Source organism: Neofelis nebulosa, chromosome 8 (genome assembly GCF_028018385.1).
Source record: "Neofelis nebulosa isolate mNeoNeb1 chromosome 8, mNeoNeb1.pri, whole genome shotgun sequence".
NCBI classification, from domain to species: domain Eukaryota; kingdom Metazoa; phylum Chordata; class Mammalia; order Carnivora; family Felidae; genus Neofelis; species Neofelis nebulosa.
In genome coordinates this window covers 18,180,951-18,199,280 of record NC_080789.1, presented here as the reverse complement: position 1 = coordinate 18,199,280, position 18,330 = coordinate 18,180,951, and the positions used below count along the sequence as shown (strand labels likewise).

General features: G+C 44.1%; 1 protein-coding gene and 1 long non-coding RNA gene across 2 annotated transcripts; both read right to left on the bottom strand.

The window, feature by feature from the left end:
* Positions 1–2,051: 2,051 nt before the first annotated feature.
* Positions 2,052–10,092, bottom strand: LOC131518989 (ubiquinol-cytochrome-c reductase complex assembly factor 6). The gene is made up of 4 exons (XM_058741578.1): positions 9,959–10,092; positions 9,513–9,630; positions 2,824–2,964; positions 2,052–2,391 (listed from the first exon to the last, which is right to left on the bottom strand). Exons 2-3 carry the CDS (start codon positions 9,618–9,620, stop codon positions 2,869–2,871), a joined length of 204 nt encoding a protein of 67 aa, XP_058597561.1. The 5' UTR covers positions 9,621–9,630; positions 9,959–10,092; the 3' UTR covers positions 2,052–2,391; positions 2,824–2,868.
* Positions 10,093–10,211: 119 nt separating this feature from the next.
* On the bottom strand, positions 10,212–18,311 carry LOC131518990 (uncharacterized). Its single transcript, XR_009265398.1, has 2 exons — positions 18,150–18,311; positions 10,212–10,535 (listed from the first exon to the last, which is right to left on the bottom strand). It is a non-coding gene; the product is annotated as an uncharacterized LOC131518990 (long non-coding RNA).
* Positions 18,312–18,330: the final 19 nt, after the last annotated feature.

Genomic DNA, 18,330 nt, shown 5'->3' with positions numbered 1-18,330 from the left:
GGGCGGGGCCGCAGTCCGACCTGATGTCTGCCCCCAGCCCACCGCTGGGGCCACAGTCAGACTGGTGTGTGCCTTCTCTTCCCCTCTCCTAGGGGCGGGATTCACTGTGGGGTGGTGTGGCCCGTCTGGTCTACTTGCACACTGCCAGGCTTGTGGTGCTGGGGAGCTGGCGTATTAGCTGGGGTGGGTAGGCAAGGTGCACGGGGGCGGGAGGGGCAGGCTTAGCTCGCTTCTCCTTAGGTGATCCACTTCAGGAGGGGCCCTGTGGCAGCGGGAGGGAGTCAGATCCGCTGCCGGAGGTTTGGCTCCGCAGAAGCACAGAGTTGGGTGTTTGCGCGGAGCGAGCAAGTTCCCTGGCAGGAACTGGTTCTCTTTGGGATTTTGGCTGGGGGATGGGCGGGGGAGATGGCGCTGGCGAGCGCCTTTGTTCCCCGCCAAGCTGAGCTCTGCCGTCCGGGGGCTCAGCAGCTCTCCCTCCCTTTGTCCTCTAGCCTTCCCGCTTTCTGAGCAGAGCTGTTAACTTCTGACCTCCCAGACGCTAAGTCGCGCTTGCTGTCGGAACACAGTCCGTCCGGCCCCTCCGCTTTTGCCAGCCCGACTCGGGGGCTCTGCTTGGCCGGCGAGCCGCCCCTCCGCCCCGGCTCCCTCCCGCCAGTCCGTGGAGTGCGCACCGCCTTGCCGCCCTTCCTACCCTCTTCCGTGTGCCTCTCGTCTGCGCTTGGCTCCGGAGACTCCGTTCTGCTAATCCTCTGGCGGTTTTCTGGGTTCTTTAGGCAGGTGTAGGTGGAATCTAAGTGATCAGCAGGACGCGCGGTGAGCCCAGCGTCCTCCTACGCCGCCATCTTCCGGAACCCTACTTTTGATTTTTGGCTTGTAGGTCACCTGATTTGGTTCTCCAGGAAGCACTAGAATGGAGTTTTTAGTATACAGAATGTTCGTTAAGGAGTGCGCTTAAATCAGCACCTGGGGAAGGAAAGGAAATGGGATGGAGCACAGGGAGAAGGGGAGAAGCAACGCATGTCCAAAGATGGCCCCAGCCAGCCCACAGGGAACTGAGCCACAAGGGGCCCCTCAGAGTTGTGCCGAATGGCAGGAGGCATGTGGCTCTGAGCAAGGCCACTCTAGCTGATAAAATCCCTGCAGAGGCCAAGACAACCGAAGGCTGCTCCGTGTTCTGCATTTACGGCCTTATTTACTGCCTTTCCTCAGGGAGTCTATTCCCGCATTTCCATGGCCGCCATAATGTATATTTTTCATAACGGGTTAACTTCAAAACAGGAATGCATACATACTTTGGTGAAAGTCACTTAGAATCCTTAGAATTAGCACTTTACTGGGGTGCTCAGTCAGTTAAGCATCTGACTCTTGGTTTCACCTCAGGTCGTGATCTCAAGTTTGTGAGTTCAAGCCCTACATTGGGCTCTGTGCTGACCCGGCAGAGCCTGCTTGGGATTCTCTCTGCCCCTCCCCCACTTGCTTAATCTCTCAAAAATAAACAAACATGAAAAAAAAATTCTGAAAAACTTTCTTGGAAAAATAGCCCTAAGTAGAGAGCCAACTCCTCTATCAATTTTGTCCTTTATAAACTCAGAGGAAGACTTGAAATATGTATATTACTTTCCTAGGGCTGCCATAACAGTACCACCAACTGGGTGGCTTAAAACAATGGAAATGGATTCCCTCCCAGTTCCGGAGGCCAGAGGTCTTAAACTCCAGGTGTCAGCCAGGCCACGCGCTGAGACTCTGGCTAGAATCCCTCCTTGCTTCTTCCTGGCTTCTGGTGGTGGTCCGCCATCCTTGGTCCTCCTGGGATCGTAGTTGCATCCCTCCGGTTTCTGTTGTCACCTAGCATTCTCCTAGTGTGTGTGTGTTCTCCTCTTCTTGTAAAGACACCAGTCATGTTGGATCAGGATGCACCCTGATGACCCCGTCTTAACTTGGTTATATTTGCAAAGAACCTGTTTCCAAATAAGGTCACCTTCACAGGTACTGGGGGTTAAGACTTCAACATCTTTTGAAAGAGGACACAAGTCACCCAATTACAAAGCTCATTTAAGCTTTTCAGTTATTTTAAAATTTATTTTGTAAGAATAATTACATAGTAACATGGTTTCTCAAATTTGGGGGTAAAGAACTTGCGACAGTCCAAGTGACATCTTTCATAATTTTGTCAAGTACACAATTAACTTCAAACTCTGGAGCGCCTGGGTGGCTGAGTCACTTAAGCATCTGACTTTTGATTTATGCTCAGGTCATGAGCTCTTGTGGAATCGAGTCCTGCATTGGGGTCTGTGCTGACAGCACGGAGCCTTGGGATTCTCTCTCCTTCTGCCCCTCGAGGACCCTGATTGCACGATTGCACGTGCACACGTTCTCTCTCTGAAAAATAAACTTAAAAAAAAAAAAGAACTTCAAACTTTAAATATTTCAACTTAATTCAGTTTAGTAGCACTTCCCAGTTTTGGAGAAATATTAACTTCATACCATAAGCTTTCAGTGTCAATGGCACTTTTATTATAGTTAATTCCGAATTCCCATTATGCCATGATAGTCAAGCTTCTTCAGAGAAATAGCCCAGAATTATAAGGGCAGGGAACACTGCAGACATTCTTTCTCACATAATATTCAAGACTAAGTATTCAACCACATGCAAAGAAGCTGATGATACATATTTTGGCAGTTTTCGAGAAATAGTGGTCAATCTATAATCAAATCTCAACGCATCAGCTAACACCTGAGCACCTCCTCCTGCAGTTCGCACTGCATTAGGTGTTTAAAGACAAGCAGTTGACTCAACAGACTTTAAAAAGATGTATTTAATACTTAAAATATTCACGGAGTTCTTGACAGAGTTGTATTTTGAAGTTTCTATTGCTGAGAAACCTGAGGTTCATATTGTCTCTTTTTCAGTCCCAGAAGCTCCGTTTTGAGTTCTCCAGGCTTTGGTGGAATTTCAGGTATTGTCTATCAAACAAAACAAAAAAACACAGATGCCGGTGCTTTCTTAGACTGTAATTAACTGTGACCTGAAAGGCATCAAAGAACGTAAAAAAGTAGAACAAAACGTCCCTGTGCACTCAATCATAAATCCTAATTATAAGAACCTGTGTCCTCAGTATTACAGGACTCAGAGGGAGAGTTTCCATCAACATTAAATGACAGATCACAATTTTAATAAAGCTTTCCACATTTTGAAACTCATTCCCGCACCACTTACTCTCCACCATGTGCCTGGCACAGAAAACAGGTATTAGAAATCAACTGATTTATTCAAAAACAGTAAGTGCCTATTATGTGCAAATTATAAAGAGAAAAAAAAAAAAAACAACTGACTTCAAGAAAAGTGGTCAGGAAAAGCTTGACGTGACAGCTTTAGTGACACAGTGAGATATAATTCATATACCATACCATTCACCTGTTTAAAGTATATGATTCCAATTCAGTGGCTTTTGGTATATTCACAAAGGTGTGCATCCCTCACTACAATAAGTTCTAGAACTTTTTCATCACTCCAAAAAGAAACCCTGTGCCCATCAGCTGTCACTACCATTTCCACACAATCCTGCCCCACACTAAGCCATTGCCCTGGGCAACTATTAATCTTTTTGTCTCCACAGATTTGCCTATTCTGGACATTTCACATAAATGGAATCATATAACATGTGGTCTTTTGTGAGTAGTTTCTTTCATTTGGCATGTTTTCAAGGTCTGATCCATGCTGTCAAATATATCTGTACTTCATTTCCTTTGAGGACAGAGTAATATTCCATTAAAAGGATAGACCACGTTTTACTTATCCATTCACCAGATGATGGACATTTGGATTGTTCCCACTTCTTTACTCTTATGAATGATACTTCTGTGAACATCTGTCTGTGTGTACAAGTTTTTGTGTGAACGTATGTTTTCATTTCTCTTGGGTATAAACCTAGATGTGGAATTGCTAAGTCCTATGACGCTATGTTGAACTGGGTCAGGAACTGCCAGACTGTTTTCCAAAGCAACTGCACCATTTTACATTCCTATCAGCACCATAAGGGGGTTGCCGTTACTCTACATGCTCACCAACACTTCTCATGAGCAGTCTGGTTTTGTTTTTTTTTTTTATTAAAAAAATTTTTTTTAACGTTTATTCATTTTAGAGACAGAGAGAGACAGAGCATGAATGGCGGAAGGTCAGAGAGAGAGTGAGACACAATCTGAAACAGGCTCCAGGCCCTGAGCTGTCAGCACAGAGCCCAATGTGGGGCTCGAACTCACAGACCGCGAGGTCATGACCTGAGCCGAAGTCGGTCGCCCAACCGACTGAGCCACCCAGGCGCCCCCAGCCTGGTTTTTTTTAATTATAGCCATGATAGTGGTTATGAAGTGGTATCTTACTATGGTTGTCATCTGCATTTCCCTGATGGCTAAAGACGCTAGCATCTTTCCATGGGCTTATTTTGTCTGAAAAGGTGACTTCCGAACAAGGACATGAAGGAGGGTGAGGAAAGCGGCCACACAGATATCTAGGAGTGTTGCGGGCAGAAGGAACCACAAATGCAGAGGATCTGTGGCAGGAACGTGCCTTTACGCACAAGGAAAATCAAGGTGGTCAGCACAGCTGGCATAAAGTATTCGACTAGAAGTTAGGAAGAGACGAGGACAGAGGGGAAAAGTGGGTGCAGAGATGCAAAACCAGTGGAGAGTTCTGAGCAGAGGAGTGACATGACCTGACTCAAGCCAAGCGTAAAAAGAGGACAATGGCTTTTATTGAGGAAAGACTGGAGGGGAGCAGGGGTGGAAGGCAAAAGCCAGACCAGGGAGCTAACACAGTCCCTGAGGTGGGAGGTGACTGACAGTGGGTCGAACTAAGTGGCAGCAAAGGAGGTGGTGAAAAGCAGTGAGATTCTGGATATATTCTTCAGGTTAAGCCAATGGGATTTGCTGTCATGCACAGTATGAGACAGGTGTTAAAGAGGACTGCTAGGTTTGGGCCTGAACAACGAGAACAATGGAATCACCATCCACTGTGATAGGCAAGACTTCAAGGGCAGGTCTGTTGGAGGAAGGCCAGGAGCTCAGTTTTGAACATGCTCACTGCACATCCAAGTGGAACTGTCCAGAATGATTCAGAGGCATGTCTCTTTCTATCAGCTATCAGCTTCCCCTGTAAGGTCCTGAGGAAAGGGACCACATCGTAATCTCCTCATTTCTTACAACCCTATGAGGTTATAAAAAGCAGGCAAAAACTGTGCTCCATGAATAAATCATTGCTCAGGACCCTTATAAGCTCATAAGATTATAGAAAAAATCTTTACTCTAATTATTTTATATAAAACTGCGAGATTATTCTGGTATAATTTAAATCACATCAAAAATCTCAATAGCTTTCCAATGCTGTGATCTGGTTCATTTTACCCTTTGTCTCCTAACAACTAATTAATCCTAAAGAAATAAAATAGTTTAGGAAAGAATATGGGGTTTGGGGTTTGGGGTCGGGGTCAGAGTCAGAGGAGACGTAGGGACTTAAGAGACGTGCTTCACAGCAAAATTCTCATTTTGAAGTGAAAATGACTTTCCACAAAAATCAGTGATGAGAACTGGAATAAAAGCCAGAGTAACCTGTCTGACAATTTCCTATCTTAAACTAGTCCTAAGATGTTGACATTCCAATCCCTTTAATACAAGCAAAGAATATAGTTTGTTTCCTGTCCATTAAACTGTGAAAAAGAATTAATTTAGAAGGGCTCTTTTTTCCCCCAGGTCACAAAAGGAAATTATATGGGGGCGCCTGGGTGGCTCAGTCAGCTGAGTGTCCGACTCTTTTTTTTTTTTTTTTTTAATGTTTTTTATTTATTTTTGGGACAGAGAGAGACAGAGCATGAACGGGCGGGAGAGGGGCAGAGAGAGAGGGAGACACAGAATCGGAAACAGGCTCCAGGCTCCGAGCCATCAGCCCAGAGCCTGACGCGGGGCTCGAACTCACGGACCGCGAGATCGTGACCTGGCTGAAGTCGGACGCTTAACCGACTGCGCCACCCAGGCGCCCCTGAGTGTCCGACTCTTGATTTTGGCTCAGGTAATGATCCCAGGGTTGTGGGATGGAGCCCAGTATCCAGCTCCACACTGATCATGGAGCCTGCCTGGGATTCTTCCTCTTTCTCTCTCTCTCCCTCCCTCCCTCCCTCTCATTCCCACTGCCCCTCTCCCTCACTCACACCTGCTTTCTCTAAAATAAAAAAACAAACAAACAAAAAGGACAAAAAGGAAATTATATGAAATCACAAAGCCCTATAAAATATAATAGTATACTATACTATACATCTGAAACTAATATAACACTGCATGTTAACTGGAATTAAAAGAAAAACCTTAAAAAATAATGAAGTACAGTAACAGCAGGTTTCAAATTTCTACAAAGTATATACAACCACCCACTTACACACACAGGCACACATGTGGAGTAATCTGAGTTGCCAATACATTACAAAACTAAAATGACAATTCAACTTTTATTAAAAGAAAGATAGCACTTTTCTTTACAAAATATGTAATATATATAATATAGATTTTTATATATTATATATTTATATATATATACATAGTATATAACTTTTAAAAGACTAAAAAGTTTACTGACATCAAAATTTAACAACGTTGGGGTGCCTGGGTGGCTCAGTTGGTTGAGCATCCAACTTCCGCTCAGGTCATGATCTCACAGTTCATGGGTTCGAGCCCTGCGTCGGGCTCTGTGCTGACAACTCAGAGCCTGAAGCCTACTTAGGATTCTGTGTCTCCCTCTCTCTGCCCCTTCCCTACTCATGCTCTCTCTCTCTCTCTCTCTCAAAAAATGAATAAGCGTTAAAAAAAATTTTTTTAATTAAAAAAACAATGTCAGCAGAGGTTCTTTTTTTTTTTTTTTAAATTTTTTTTTAACGTTTATTTATTTTTGAGACAGAGAGAGACAGAGCATGAACGGGGGAGGGTCAGAGAGAGGGAGACACAGAATCGGAAGCAGGTTCCAGGCTCTGAGCTGTCAGCACAGAGCCCGACGCGGGGCTCGAACTCACGGACTGCGAGATCATGACCTGAGCCGAAGTCGGATGCTCAACCGACTGAGCCACCCAGGTGCCCCAGCAGAGGTTCTAAATAGCAGTTTGTGTGTATATGGTTGTGTCTGGAGACAACCAAAAATGAACACTTTAACATGAGTCCTGAGACTGCATTTTTTTGACCACCCATTGTTTTGATAATAAATAGATTATGAATTAAGGAAAACAGAACCAGTAAAAGTAATGCAAAAGTAAATGAAACTGCAAAGAAAAGCTCAAGCAAAAGCACGCTTTGTATCCCAGGACAGAGTGTCCGCCTTGCATCCTTGCCTCCATTCCTGTTCTGAGGAGCTGAGCTGCACAACTCGAAAAAGCATCCTTGATGCTGCTCGCTTAAGACAGTACTAAGCACCCGCTCTAGGCAGCCATCAAGGTGTCTTCTGCTCTGGGCTCCACCCGGACCTTCCAGCTGTAAAGACTGAAAGCCCCTACAAAGGCCAGAGGTTGTTACAACAGTGAGTCATTGCCAGAACAGCACCAACAGACGCAGGTAAAGAACACAAATCCTTTAAATGTTAGTAAAGCATCCAGCATCCTACACATAGCTGGCCAGCCCTAGCCGTTGTCAAGTCCCTAGAGAGGTACCCTACTGCTGATGTCATCACCCGATCAGGATGAAGTGGCCTGAGATGCTTCAGTATGGTCCTTCTAGAGATTGTGGTTTCATGCTGCCTCTTCTCAAGGTCCGAGCAGCAACCTTGCATACTCCCACTTATAATGAGAAGAGTGAATCAAAGGGCAATTTTTTGGTCAATTCCCCAGGGTCAAATAACAGGCAATCCTTCCTCTGTGATGCCTGCCTGATGTCAATTCCTTATGAATTAATGACTCAATTGCATTTCTGTGGAAGGTTCTTACACCTTTTGGTCTCCACTAAGTATCCTTGATGCATCCCCAGAACTCAAAGGAGAAGTCTATGGTGGTAAGAAAGAGCTACGTCAGCATTGTTTGTACAAAAACTAGGTATCACCAAAATGTCACTAGGGGATTGATTAAATAATATATGGAACAACCATATAAGGAAATGCTATTCAATGGTCAGAAAGAAAAAAGGCTATTGATATAAACATGTGTCTATTCATATAGATTTTAACCGAAACAAGTAAGTTACAGAGAATTGTGAATACGAATGCCTATTTACATATAAACTCTGTGTGTGTGCTTATTTCAACAACAGTAAAAGTCTGCAAGTAGGCACTAATCAAAAAATGGTAGACGTGTGGGGAGCAGACTGGGGAAAGGGGGTTTTAGTAAATGGGAAGGAGGGATTTGCACATTCTCATCTACACGCCTGAATTCAAGCTGAATGTTGTACGTTGGTGTTATACTACTTTATTAACAGGATCCAAAAAGAGAAACACTAAACAGAAAGCTTGGGCTTCAAATCCTCAGTAAGCTATGTGATCTTGGGAAATCATGTTCACTCTTCTGAACCTCAGTTTCCTCCTCTGAAAACAAGAATACCTCCAAAACCGTCGTTGTCAATTCACTAAACTAACTAGAAACACAAATAGTTGGTTCTCTGTGTTACCTGTCCAGAGTCCAGGCAGAAATGACCGTTCCCTATGCGGTGCTCCAAACCACTCTATTCACACCTGTAGCATAATACCTAGCACACACTTGTCAGTCTCTCGCTGTGCTTCCTTGCCTCCACCTCCACCAGACCAGAAGTCTTCAAAAGCACCTGTAATTCCCAGTTCTAACTCAATGAAGGCTTATTAAAATTAATGTAAGTTTCTCCCTCTTTTGAATGCCTATATTCCCTCATTCTTCAATCATTAAATATTTATTGAGCATTTACTACATTCTAAGCTCCTTCCTGGGTGACTGAGATACAAGGGTGAACGACGCAGGTCCAGTCCCTTCATGGAGATTACATTCTGGTGGAGGAAACAAAGAGCAAGTCAATAGACAAAGGAATAAAATACTTGCAAACTGTGACAAGTCCTTTCCAGAAACAAAGAACAGAGACATAATAGCACAGAAGCAATCCTTTAGGAGCTGTCCAAAGGACCTTCATTGCTGGAGGAGATATTTGAGCAGAGACCTGACATTTTGAAGTAGGAAACCAACCCCAAGATCTGGGAGGATAGCATTCCGGGATGAGAAAAAGCATGGCCTTGAGATGGGTACAGGCTTTATGAGTTTGAGAAACCACAAAGAAGCCAGTGTGGCTGCAACAGTGGGAACAAGAGGTAAATGGCAGATTCAGGCCAGTGGTAGGCAGGTGACAGGCTAAGACCCCTGTAAGGCCTTGTTAAGAACAGGTCATGCATTGCTCTTAATGCAATGGAATGCCATCATAAGGCTTCAGGTCCAAAGCAGAGGTGCTTCTAATTTCGTTTTAAGATGGTCTGCGATGCTGGGAGGAGAATGGAGTGGTCCAGGAGCCAGGACCACAGCCCCTCCTGCACTCACCAGGTCCGGCAGGTAGTACCTGTGCACCACTTCGGCCCCGGCGCACATGGCCAGGAGGCTGGCGGCGAACATTTTCAAGTAGGTGGCCCAGGACACGCCCGCGGGCATGGTCGGTGGGCTAGACGGGGAGGAAAGGCGGAAGGTGTTAGAACGCTCCCAGCTCAAGACGAAACAGGCCACCGCGTTCTCTCCCACCCCGCGCCCCGTGTCCCCAGTTACGAAATGAGCGCGCTGAGGGTCCGAACGCCCCCTCCACGCCCGAGAGCAGCCTCCCAGGGGCTCTTAGTGTGGGGGCTGGGCTTTTGGAACTTAAAAAGGCAGATCTTGCACATCAAGCGGAAGGCCGACACCTGGTGGCTTCCCCGCGACCCTATCAACCCTGACAGAAGGGAAACTGCACACCGCACTCCCTACTGGCCCTAACGGCGCGCCCGGGGAGACCTTACCGCGAAGTGCCCTACTTTCCGCGGACTGTCCCACCACGGCCGGAAATGCGCCGGGGTAGTAGCCGACAGCCGGCGGGCGGAACCAAAAGTACAGGGCCTGGGAGCCGCATCGGACCAGAAAGTTGGGGGCGCGGGCACGTGACCAGGCAGAGTTGGGACTTTGGGCCGGAGCCGTTGCCTATTCTTTGTCTCTCTTTTTTTTTCTTTTCTGTTTTCTCTTCTCTTCTCTTTCTTTTTCTTTTCTTTTCTTCCCTTCCCTTCCTTTTTCTTTTCTTTCAAGTTAATTCGGGCTCATGACTCTCCCTACAGTAAGATCTGCCGTATAGTCGGCTGTCGAATTTCGGGCTCGGAGCTGGCAGGATTATTGTCCCCGGTTTGTCCTTTCACACGCCCAAGAAAGTTGCTTGCGTTTACCACCTTTTTAGGAGGGGGTGGAGGTTGGCATGCTGACCAGGACGTGCTCAGATGAGGTCACCCTCTAGTGAATGAAGTTAAAAGCTCTCTCTGTTCTTGTGCCCGGCGTCCTTTGACCTGAAGCAAAGGCACACTCACACTGTTTCCTTAGGCTGCGGGGCTACTGGAAAAAAAGAAAACTGAAGTCGACATTGTTTAATCTGTTCATATTTAGATTGTACTATGACTATGAATTGATTTTTGTTGAGAAAAAGGTAACGCAAGACTATATTCTGAAGGCTTTTGGTTGTATATAAAACATGAATCATGATACACTCAGCTTTTAAATTTTTTTTTTTCAACGGTTTTTATTTATTTTTGGGACAGAGAGAGACAGAGCATGAACGGGGAAGGGGCAGAGAGAGAGGGAGACACACAGAATTGGAAACAGGCTCCAAGCTCCGAGCCATCAGCCCAGAGCCTGACGCGGGGCTCGAACTCACGGACCGCGAGATCGTGACCTGGCTGAAGTCGGACGCTTAACCGACTGCGCCACCCAGGCGCCCCTACACTCAGCTTTTAAAACACTTTTATGGAGGTATATTTGACATAAACCACATATTCTAAATATGCAAATTGATGAGGTCTGGCATTTGTACACCTGTGTGACCATTACCACAATCAAAATAATTAACATATCCGTCACACAAAAAGTTTCTCTGTGCCTCTAATTCCTCCCACAGTCTCCTCTGGATCAACCACTGACCTGCTTCCTGTCACAACAGATAAATGTGCATTTTCTAGAATGCTCTGTAAATGGAATCCTGACATACTGTCTTGGTCTAGCTTATTTCATGCAGCACAATTATTTTGAGATTCATCCACATTGCTGCATGTATCACTAGTTCACTTCGTTTTACTGCTGAGTATAATTCTACCACAATTGGTTTATCCATTCACCTTTGGTGGACATTTTGGTTGTTTCCAGTTTGGGGCTTATAGGAATAAAGCTTTTATGAACAGTAAAATATATCAAAAAGACTAATGTACAGGCCTGTGAACACATGCTCCATTTCTGTTGAATACTTTCCTAGGAGTAGAATGGCTGCAGCTTATAGCAGGTAGGAGTATAGTCAACTTTTTAAGAAATTGTCAAGCTGTTTTCCAAAGTAGGTATCCAGTTTCACACTCTCACCAGCCGTGTTGACAGCTCCAGTTCTTCTCCATCCTCTTCCAACACCTGGTCTGGTTAATCTTTTTAATTTTTAGGGACTCGAATAAGTTGGTAATGGTGTCTCATGACTAATGATGCTAAGGATCCTGTTGTATGCTTATATTTGGTGACATATCTGTTCACATCTTTTATCCATTTTTTATTGTGTTTGGTTTTTTATTATGAGTTTAGTCATCTTTATGTATTATGGATATAAATCTTGTATCAGATAGATTTGACCTGTAAATATTTTCTCCCCGTCTATAGCTTGTCTTTACTTTTCCTTAATAATCTTTTGAAGAGCAGAAGCTTCTAACTTTAATGAAGTCCAATTTTCAATTTTCTCTTTTATGGATCATGCTTCTTGTGTGCACAGGGCAAACACCCAGGAGACTGGCCCTGCCTGCCAGCAGCAGAAACGATTTCCTATCCAAGAGCCTAGCTTCTTACTTCTTGAGCTCACCACTCAGAAACCTTCACTTCGCCTTAATTTCTGCAATATTCTCCCCTAATTCATTCACTTAAAAGTACATAGGAGCTACACATTTATTCATGTTATTTAGTTAACATGGGTTTCATGTTAGAAAGGAGCTCTCAGGTTAACTGATTTAAATAGATGCCTCAGAAAACAAGTAATTTTTGTTTATTTGGGATCTTGCTCTGTATCTCACATTCCTGTCTCTGAGAAGTGAAAGCTACATCAGATTTCAAACATTAATCAAATTCCTGACATATCTGTTGAAAATGGCAGATACTGATTAAATTCCATATTAAAGGTCAGAGGTTATTTTCTAAAAACAGTGCAGAAAATAAATTAACTTCTATTAGGATAATTACACTCTTTCTAAAAAATTTTTTTAAATTATACATTCTTGGGGCGCCTGGGTGGCTCAGTCGGTTGAGCGTCCGACTTCAGCTCGGGTCATGATCTCACAGTCTGTGAGTTCAAGCCCCGCGTCGGGCTCTGTGCAGACAGCTCAGAGCCCGGAGCCTGTTTCAGATTCTGTGTCTCCCTCTCTCTCTGACCCTCCCCCGTTCATGCTCTGCCTCTGTCTCAAAAATAAATAAACGTTAAAAAAAATTTTTTAATTATACATTCTTATGGGGCGTCTGGGTGGCTCAGTTGGTTAGGCGTCCGACTTCGGCTCAGGTCATGATCTTGCAGTTTGTGAGTTCGAGCCCTGCTTTGGGCTCTGTGCTAACAGCTCGGAGCCTGGAGCCTGCTTCGGACTCTGTGTCTCCTTCTCTCTCTGCCCCTCCCCCACTTGTGCTCTGTCTCTATAAAAAAATAAGTAAAATGTTTAAAAATTTTAAATTATACATTCTTATAAACTAAGAAAGTATATACTTTAAAATTCTTGAGATAGAATATGTAATAAGTTTCAGGACAAGATCTTTAAGGCAAGATAAATACCAGCTTAGCACAGCTAAAACTGATTTGGGGGGCACCTGGGTGGCTCAGTCAGTTGAGCGTCCGACTTCGGCTCAGGTTATGATCTCGTGGTTCATGAGTTTTAGCCCCACATTGGGGGCCAACTTGGCTTTAACTCACAACACTGAGATCATGACCTGGGCTGAAGTCAAAAGTTGAATGCTTAACCAACTGAGCAACCCAAGTTCCTCTATCTTTTGAGTTTTCTGTCATGAATCCAAAATCAGTTTATGCAGTGCCCAACTCCCATTCATATTGTAGTCTATCAGTAACGAGTCCTATGTATGTGTATCTTGTATCTCTCTTCTTAGAAGGACACCAGTCATTAGATTTAGGGCCCACCTTAATCCAGTATGACTTCATCTTGACTTGATTACATCTGCTAAATAAGCCCACATTCACAGATACCAAGTGCACACAAATGTGAGGGAGACAGTATTCAATTCAGCACAAGCTCCTATCACCTACTCAAAAACTTAAGTACATAAGTGAAAGTTTAAACATTAACTGGAAAAAAATGTTCAAAGGCTCATAAATTTTCAGAATAAGAAAAGTCAGGGGCGCCTGGGTGGCTCAGCTGGTTAGGCGGCCGACTTCGGCTCAGGTCATGATTTCGCGGTCCGTGAGTTCGAGCCCCGCGTCGGGCTCTGTGCTGACAGCTCAGAGCCTGGAGCCTGTTTCGGATTCTGTGTCTCCCTCTCTCTGACCCTCGCCTATTCATGCTCTGTCTCTCCCTGTCTCAAAAATAAAACGTTAAAAAAAAAAAAAGTCAACTCTTTTGAAGCCTAGAAAATCTTGTATTCTCCCCTAAAATGAATGTTCGTTAAAGCCCCCTGACACACAGATTTTTTTCTAAATCATTTGCTTGGAACATGTAGCGACTGCCCCAGGGCAACACCACAAATACCCCATTTTACAAAATAAAGCTTAAGTATTAAAGAGCTGTAATAAAAGGCTGAGAAGATACAAGAGAGTGTGTGAACCACAGGTCTCCTCATTTGCTCCCTCTCATTTGGTAAACTCCATTATAATGGCTTTTCAAGCTTTTTTTGATTGTGATTCACAGTAAGAAATACATTTATAGGATCATGGTATGTACGTACGTTTGTATGTGTAAACAAAACAATACTTACGTTTATTATAAACGCTTTAACACTTGTTATTCTGTTGTATTTCTCCTAATGCTTAGTTTCAGGACCCACTTGAAAATCTGCAGTTTGGAAAACCCTCCCCCATAGTAAACCCTGTTGATAATAAGATGCAACTGACTGACAGAACAATAGCTAAGAAGGAAGCAAGTTTACCAGGTTCCTCACAGGGAAAGGAGGCATTGGGAGGAAGAGGGAAACAAACTGAAGCAACTGGCTCTTCTTTTGCTGTTGTCCTATCATAAAAGGTTTCTTTGAAGTAGAGACGTATTTGGGAAAGATTGGAGAAGGACATTTCTCCTAGGCTTCCACAAACTCTGGTGGGCAAGGCTCACAAGCACAAGTTTGTCTTCCAGATTCAGAGGGTTAGAGAAAGACAGGACAGGAACCACTTTGTTGCAGTTGCTTCACCGTTTCCTGGTTTGATGTCCTGCTCCCCAGCATCTCTACCAGGAAACTCTTCCTTTTGCAAGGCAGAACTGAGCAGAGGCCCCTGGTCTGCGGAGGTCATGACTGGAGCTGGCAGACCCAGGACACACAGCACTCCACAGAAACTCTACATGAGTGAAACGTTGAGTAAAGGTTGCAGCTCTTTATACACATTTTTATTTATTTTTAATTTATTTGAGAGACAGAGACCGTGGGAGAGGGGCAGAGGGAGAGAGAATCTGAAGCAGGTTCCATGTTCAGCGTGGAGCCCAACATGGGCTCAATCCCAGGACCCCGGGATCATGACCTGAGCTGAAAGCAAGGGTCGAACACTCAACTGACTGAGCCACCCAGCCACCCCTTTACACACATTTTTAGTCATTAGAATTCTGTCTCTGAAATAACTGAGGTAAACTATCTGCTTTAAAACTTTTCTGGACTGTGGTCCTGAGTGGTTAGAAAAACCAGAAAGAGAGAGAAAAAGAGAGAGAGAGAGAGAGAGAATGGGCTGTTGTTCATTCAACAAGTCTTCACTGGATATCTACCATAAGTCAGGTTCTGAGTAGTACCTACTAATGGACAGAGCATCTGTAAAAGATCCGAAAAATTTAAAAATATTAAAAGTTTCCTTTAAGCAATTGCTATGATACAAATTAATCATAAATAAATTCTGTATTTACTCATGAAAGCCCCTTGGTGGATCCCAGAGTGATGAGGATACATGAAGCACAGATCATAGTCCCTTCCCAGTCCATGTTACATTAGTGACAAATAAACCTTGGTTGCTGTAAACCACTGAGATTCAAAGAGGACTTCAACTACCTCCATTTTGACCACAGTCGGTATTCTCTAAGTGTTTCTTTCCAGTTTATCTCTAAACTCAGTTTGGGTGGCACAAAAACAGACACATAGACCAATGGAATAGAATAGAAACCCCAGAACTAGACCCACAAACGTATGGCCAACTCATCTTTGACAAAGCAGGAAAGAACATCCAATGGAAAAAAGACAGTCTCTTTAACAAATGGTGCTGGGAGAACTGGACAGCAACATGCAGAAGGTTGAAACTAGACCACTTTCTCACACCATTCACAAAAATAAACTCAAAATGGATAAGGGACCTGAATGTGAGACCGGAAACCATCAAAACCTTAGAGGAGAAAGCAGGAAAAGACCTCTCTGACCTCAGCCGTAGCAATCTCTTACTCGACACATCCCCAAAGGCAAGGGAATTAAAAGCAAAAATGAATTACTGGGACCTTATGAAGATAAAAAGCTTCTGCACAGCAAAGGAAACAACCAACAAAACTAAAAGGCAACCAACGGAATGGGAAAAGATATTTGCAAATGACATATCGGACAAAGGGCTAGTATCCAAAATCTATAAAGAGCTCACCAAACTCCACACCCGAAAAACAAATAACCCAGTGAAGAAATGGGCAGAAAACATGAATAGACACTTCTCTAAAGAAGATATCCGGATGGCCAACAGGCACATGAAAAGATGTTCAACGTCGCTCCTCATCAGGGAAATACGAATCAAAACCACACTGAGATATCACCTCACGCCAGTCAGAGTGGCCAAAATGAACAAATCAGGAGACTATAGATGCTGGAGAGGATGTGGAGAAATGGGAACCCTCTTGCACTGTTGGTGGGAATGCAAATTGGTGCAGCCACTCTGGAAAACAGTGTGGAGGTTCCTCAGAAAATTAAAAATAGACCTACCCTATGACCCAGCAATAGCACTGCTAGGAATTTATCCAAGGGATACAGGAGTACTGATGCATAGGGGCACTTGTACCCCAATGTTTATAGCAGCACTCTCAACAATAGCCAAATTATGGAAAGAGCCTAAATGTCCATCAACTGATGAATGGATAAAGAAATTGTGGTTTATATACACAATGGAATACTACGTGGCAATGAGAAAGAATGAAATATGGCCTTTTGTAGCAACGTGGATGGAACTGGAGAGTGTGATGCTAAGTGAAATAAGCCATACAGAGAAAGACAGATACCATATGGTTTCACTCTTATGTGGATCCTGAGAAACGTAACAGAAACCCATGGGGGAGGGGAAGGAAAAAAAAAAAAAAAAAGAGGTTAGAGTGGGAGAGAGCCAAAGCATAAGAGACTGTTAAAAACTGAGAACAAACTGAGGGTTGATGGGGGGTGGGAGGGAGGGCGGGGTGGGTGATGGGTATTGAGGAGGGCACCTTTTGGGATGAGCACTGGGTGTTGTATGGAAACCAATTTGACAGTAAATTTCATATATTAAAAAATTAAAAAAAATAAAAATAAATTAAAAAAAAATAAACTCATGTTGGGGCGCCTGGGTGGCTCAGTCGGTTAAGCGTCCGACTTTGGCTCAGGTCATGATCTCGCGGTCCGTGAGTTCGAGCCCCGCGTCGGGCTCTGTGCTGACAGCTGGAGCCTGGAGCCTGTTTCAGATTCTGTATCTCCCTCTCTCTGACCCTCCCCCATTCATGCTCTGTCTCTCTCTGTCTCAAAAATAAATAAAGGTTAAAAAAATAAATAAATAAATAAATAAATAAATAAAATAAAATAAAATAAAAAAATAAATAAACTCAGCAAAATACTCACAAGGCAATGCATCCCATGCTGGGAACCAAAACTACCCCTCAAGAAATAAGGACTGCCCTGATGCCAACAAGACCTTGTGTGATTGACCTGAGGACAATGATCAGCCTGCCCCTGTCCCACCCCTTATATAAACCTGGAAGTATTTTCAGCCCTTTGAGACGCTAGCCCACTGTCTTCCCGGTGTGGGCCTCGGGGAAATAAGTTCTTGTTTCACCGCCATTCCTATCTCTATCTTTGGATTTTGTCAGCGGTAAGTGGCCAAATCTAGACCGTTTGGGACCCTGGAGCTGGGTGCTCTCGCACCGTAGGGCCCAGATTACAAGATTTTGGAGTCATTTGTTACCACAGTCTAGGTAAAGCTAACTAATACAGCAGCCATGTTTTTCATCACGCAAACTAGAAACACAGAAAAGCCTCTCCCCGTTAAGAGTTATTTAGTGAAGTCCTCATACAAACACCGGTGACAATTTGAATACTAATGAAACAAAAATCAGCTGGAAGAGCCATTGAGAAATAAAGCAGAAGGGCTAGTCTGTAACGTAATAAAGGGGCACGGTGCTTAAATGACATCTATCGTACACTTAAAACGTCAATATTTTTGCATATGCAAATTAAAGCAGACATGGGTTCCCGTAAAACTTTATATTTTACGAAACAGTTTATTAGAGTTACACTCATTTTACAGACTAGTGAACTGATGCGCAATAGTAAATTGATGGTATGGTGACCTCAACTCCCAGGTTTGCTGTCTCCAAAGTCTCTTATTTCCCCCACATCACACTTGATAATTGATACTTGATAATTAACGCAAAACACTTTTTTTTAATCGGTATAAAACTTGGGGTGGAAAGGCCTGGATAACCCTAATAAGCATAACCATCTCACCTACACATCGTCCCCAAAGGGCATCTCCCACTTGTCACCCCCAACCGCCCACCAGCGACGAATCTGGGCGGACAAAAAGCTTACGTCAACACAGCGCTCCTCATCCCACCGTTTTTGTCCTCCACCCTTCCCGAAAGGCCAAGCGGCGAGCAGAAGAACCAACGAGAGGGGAGCGAACGTGATTGGGCGGCCTTCGTCACGTGACGACCACGAGGCGTAGGATTTGGCTCGGAGCAGACGGAAGCACCGCGCGTAGGGGGGGGGG

Excerpts from the sequence above, each read along its gene's own strand:
- LOC131518989 (XM_058741578.1), bottom strand. The coding sequence starts at position 9,620 with ATGCCCGCGGGCGTGTCCTGGGCCACCTACTTGAAAATGTTCGCCGCC. Across the intron at positions 2,965-9,512 it reads GGTACTACCTGCCGGACCTG|ACAATACCTGAAATTCCACC; the intron begins GTGAGTGCAGGA and ends TTTGTTTGATAG.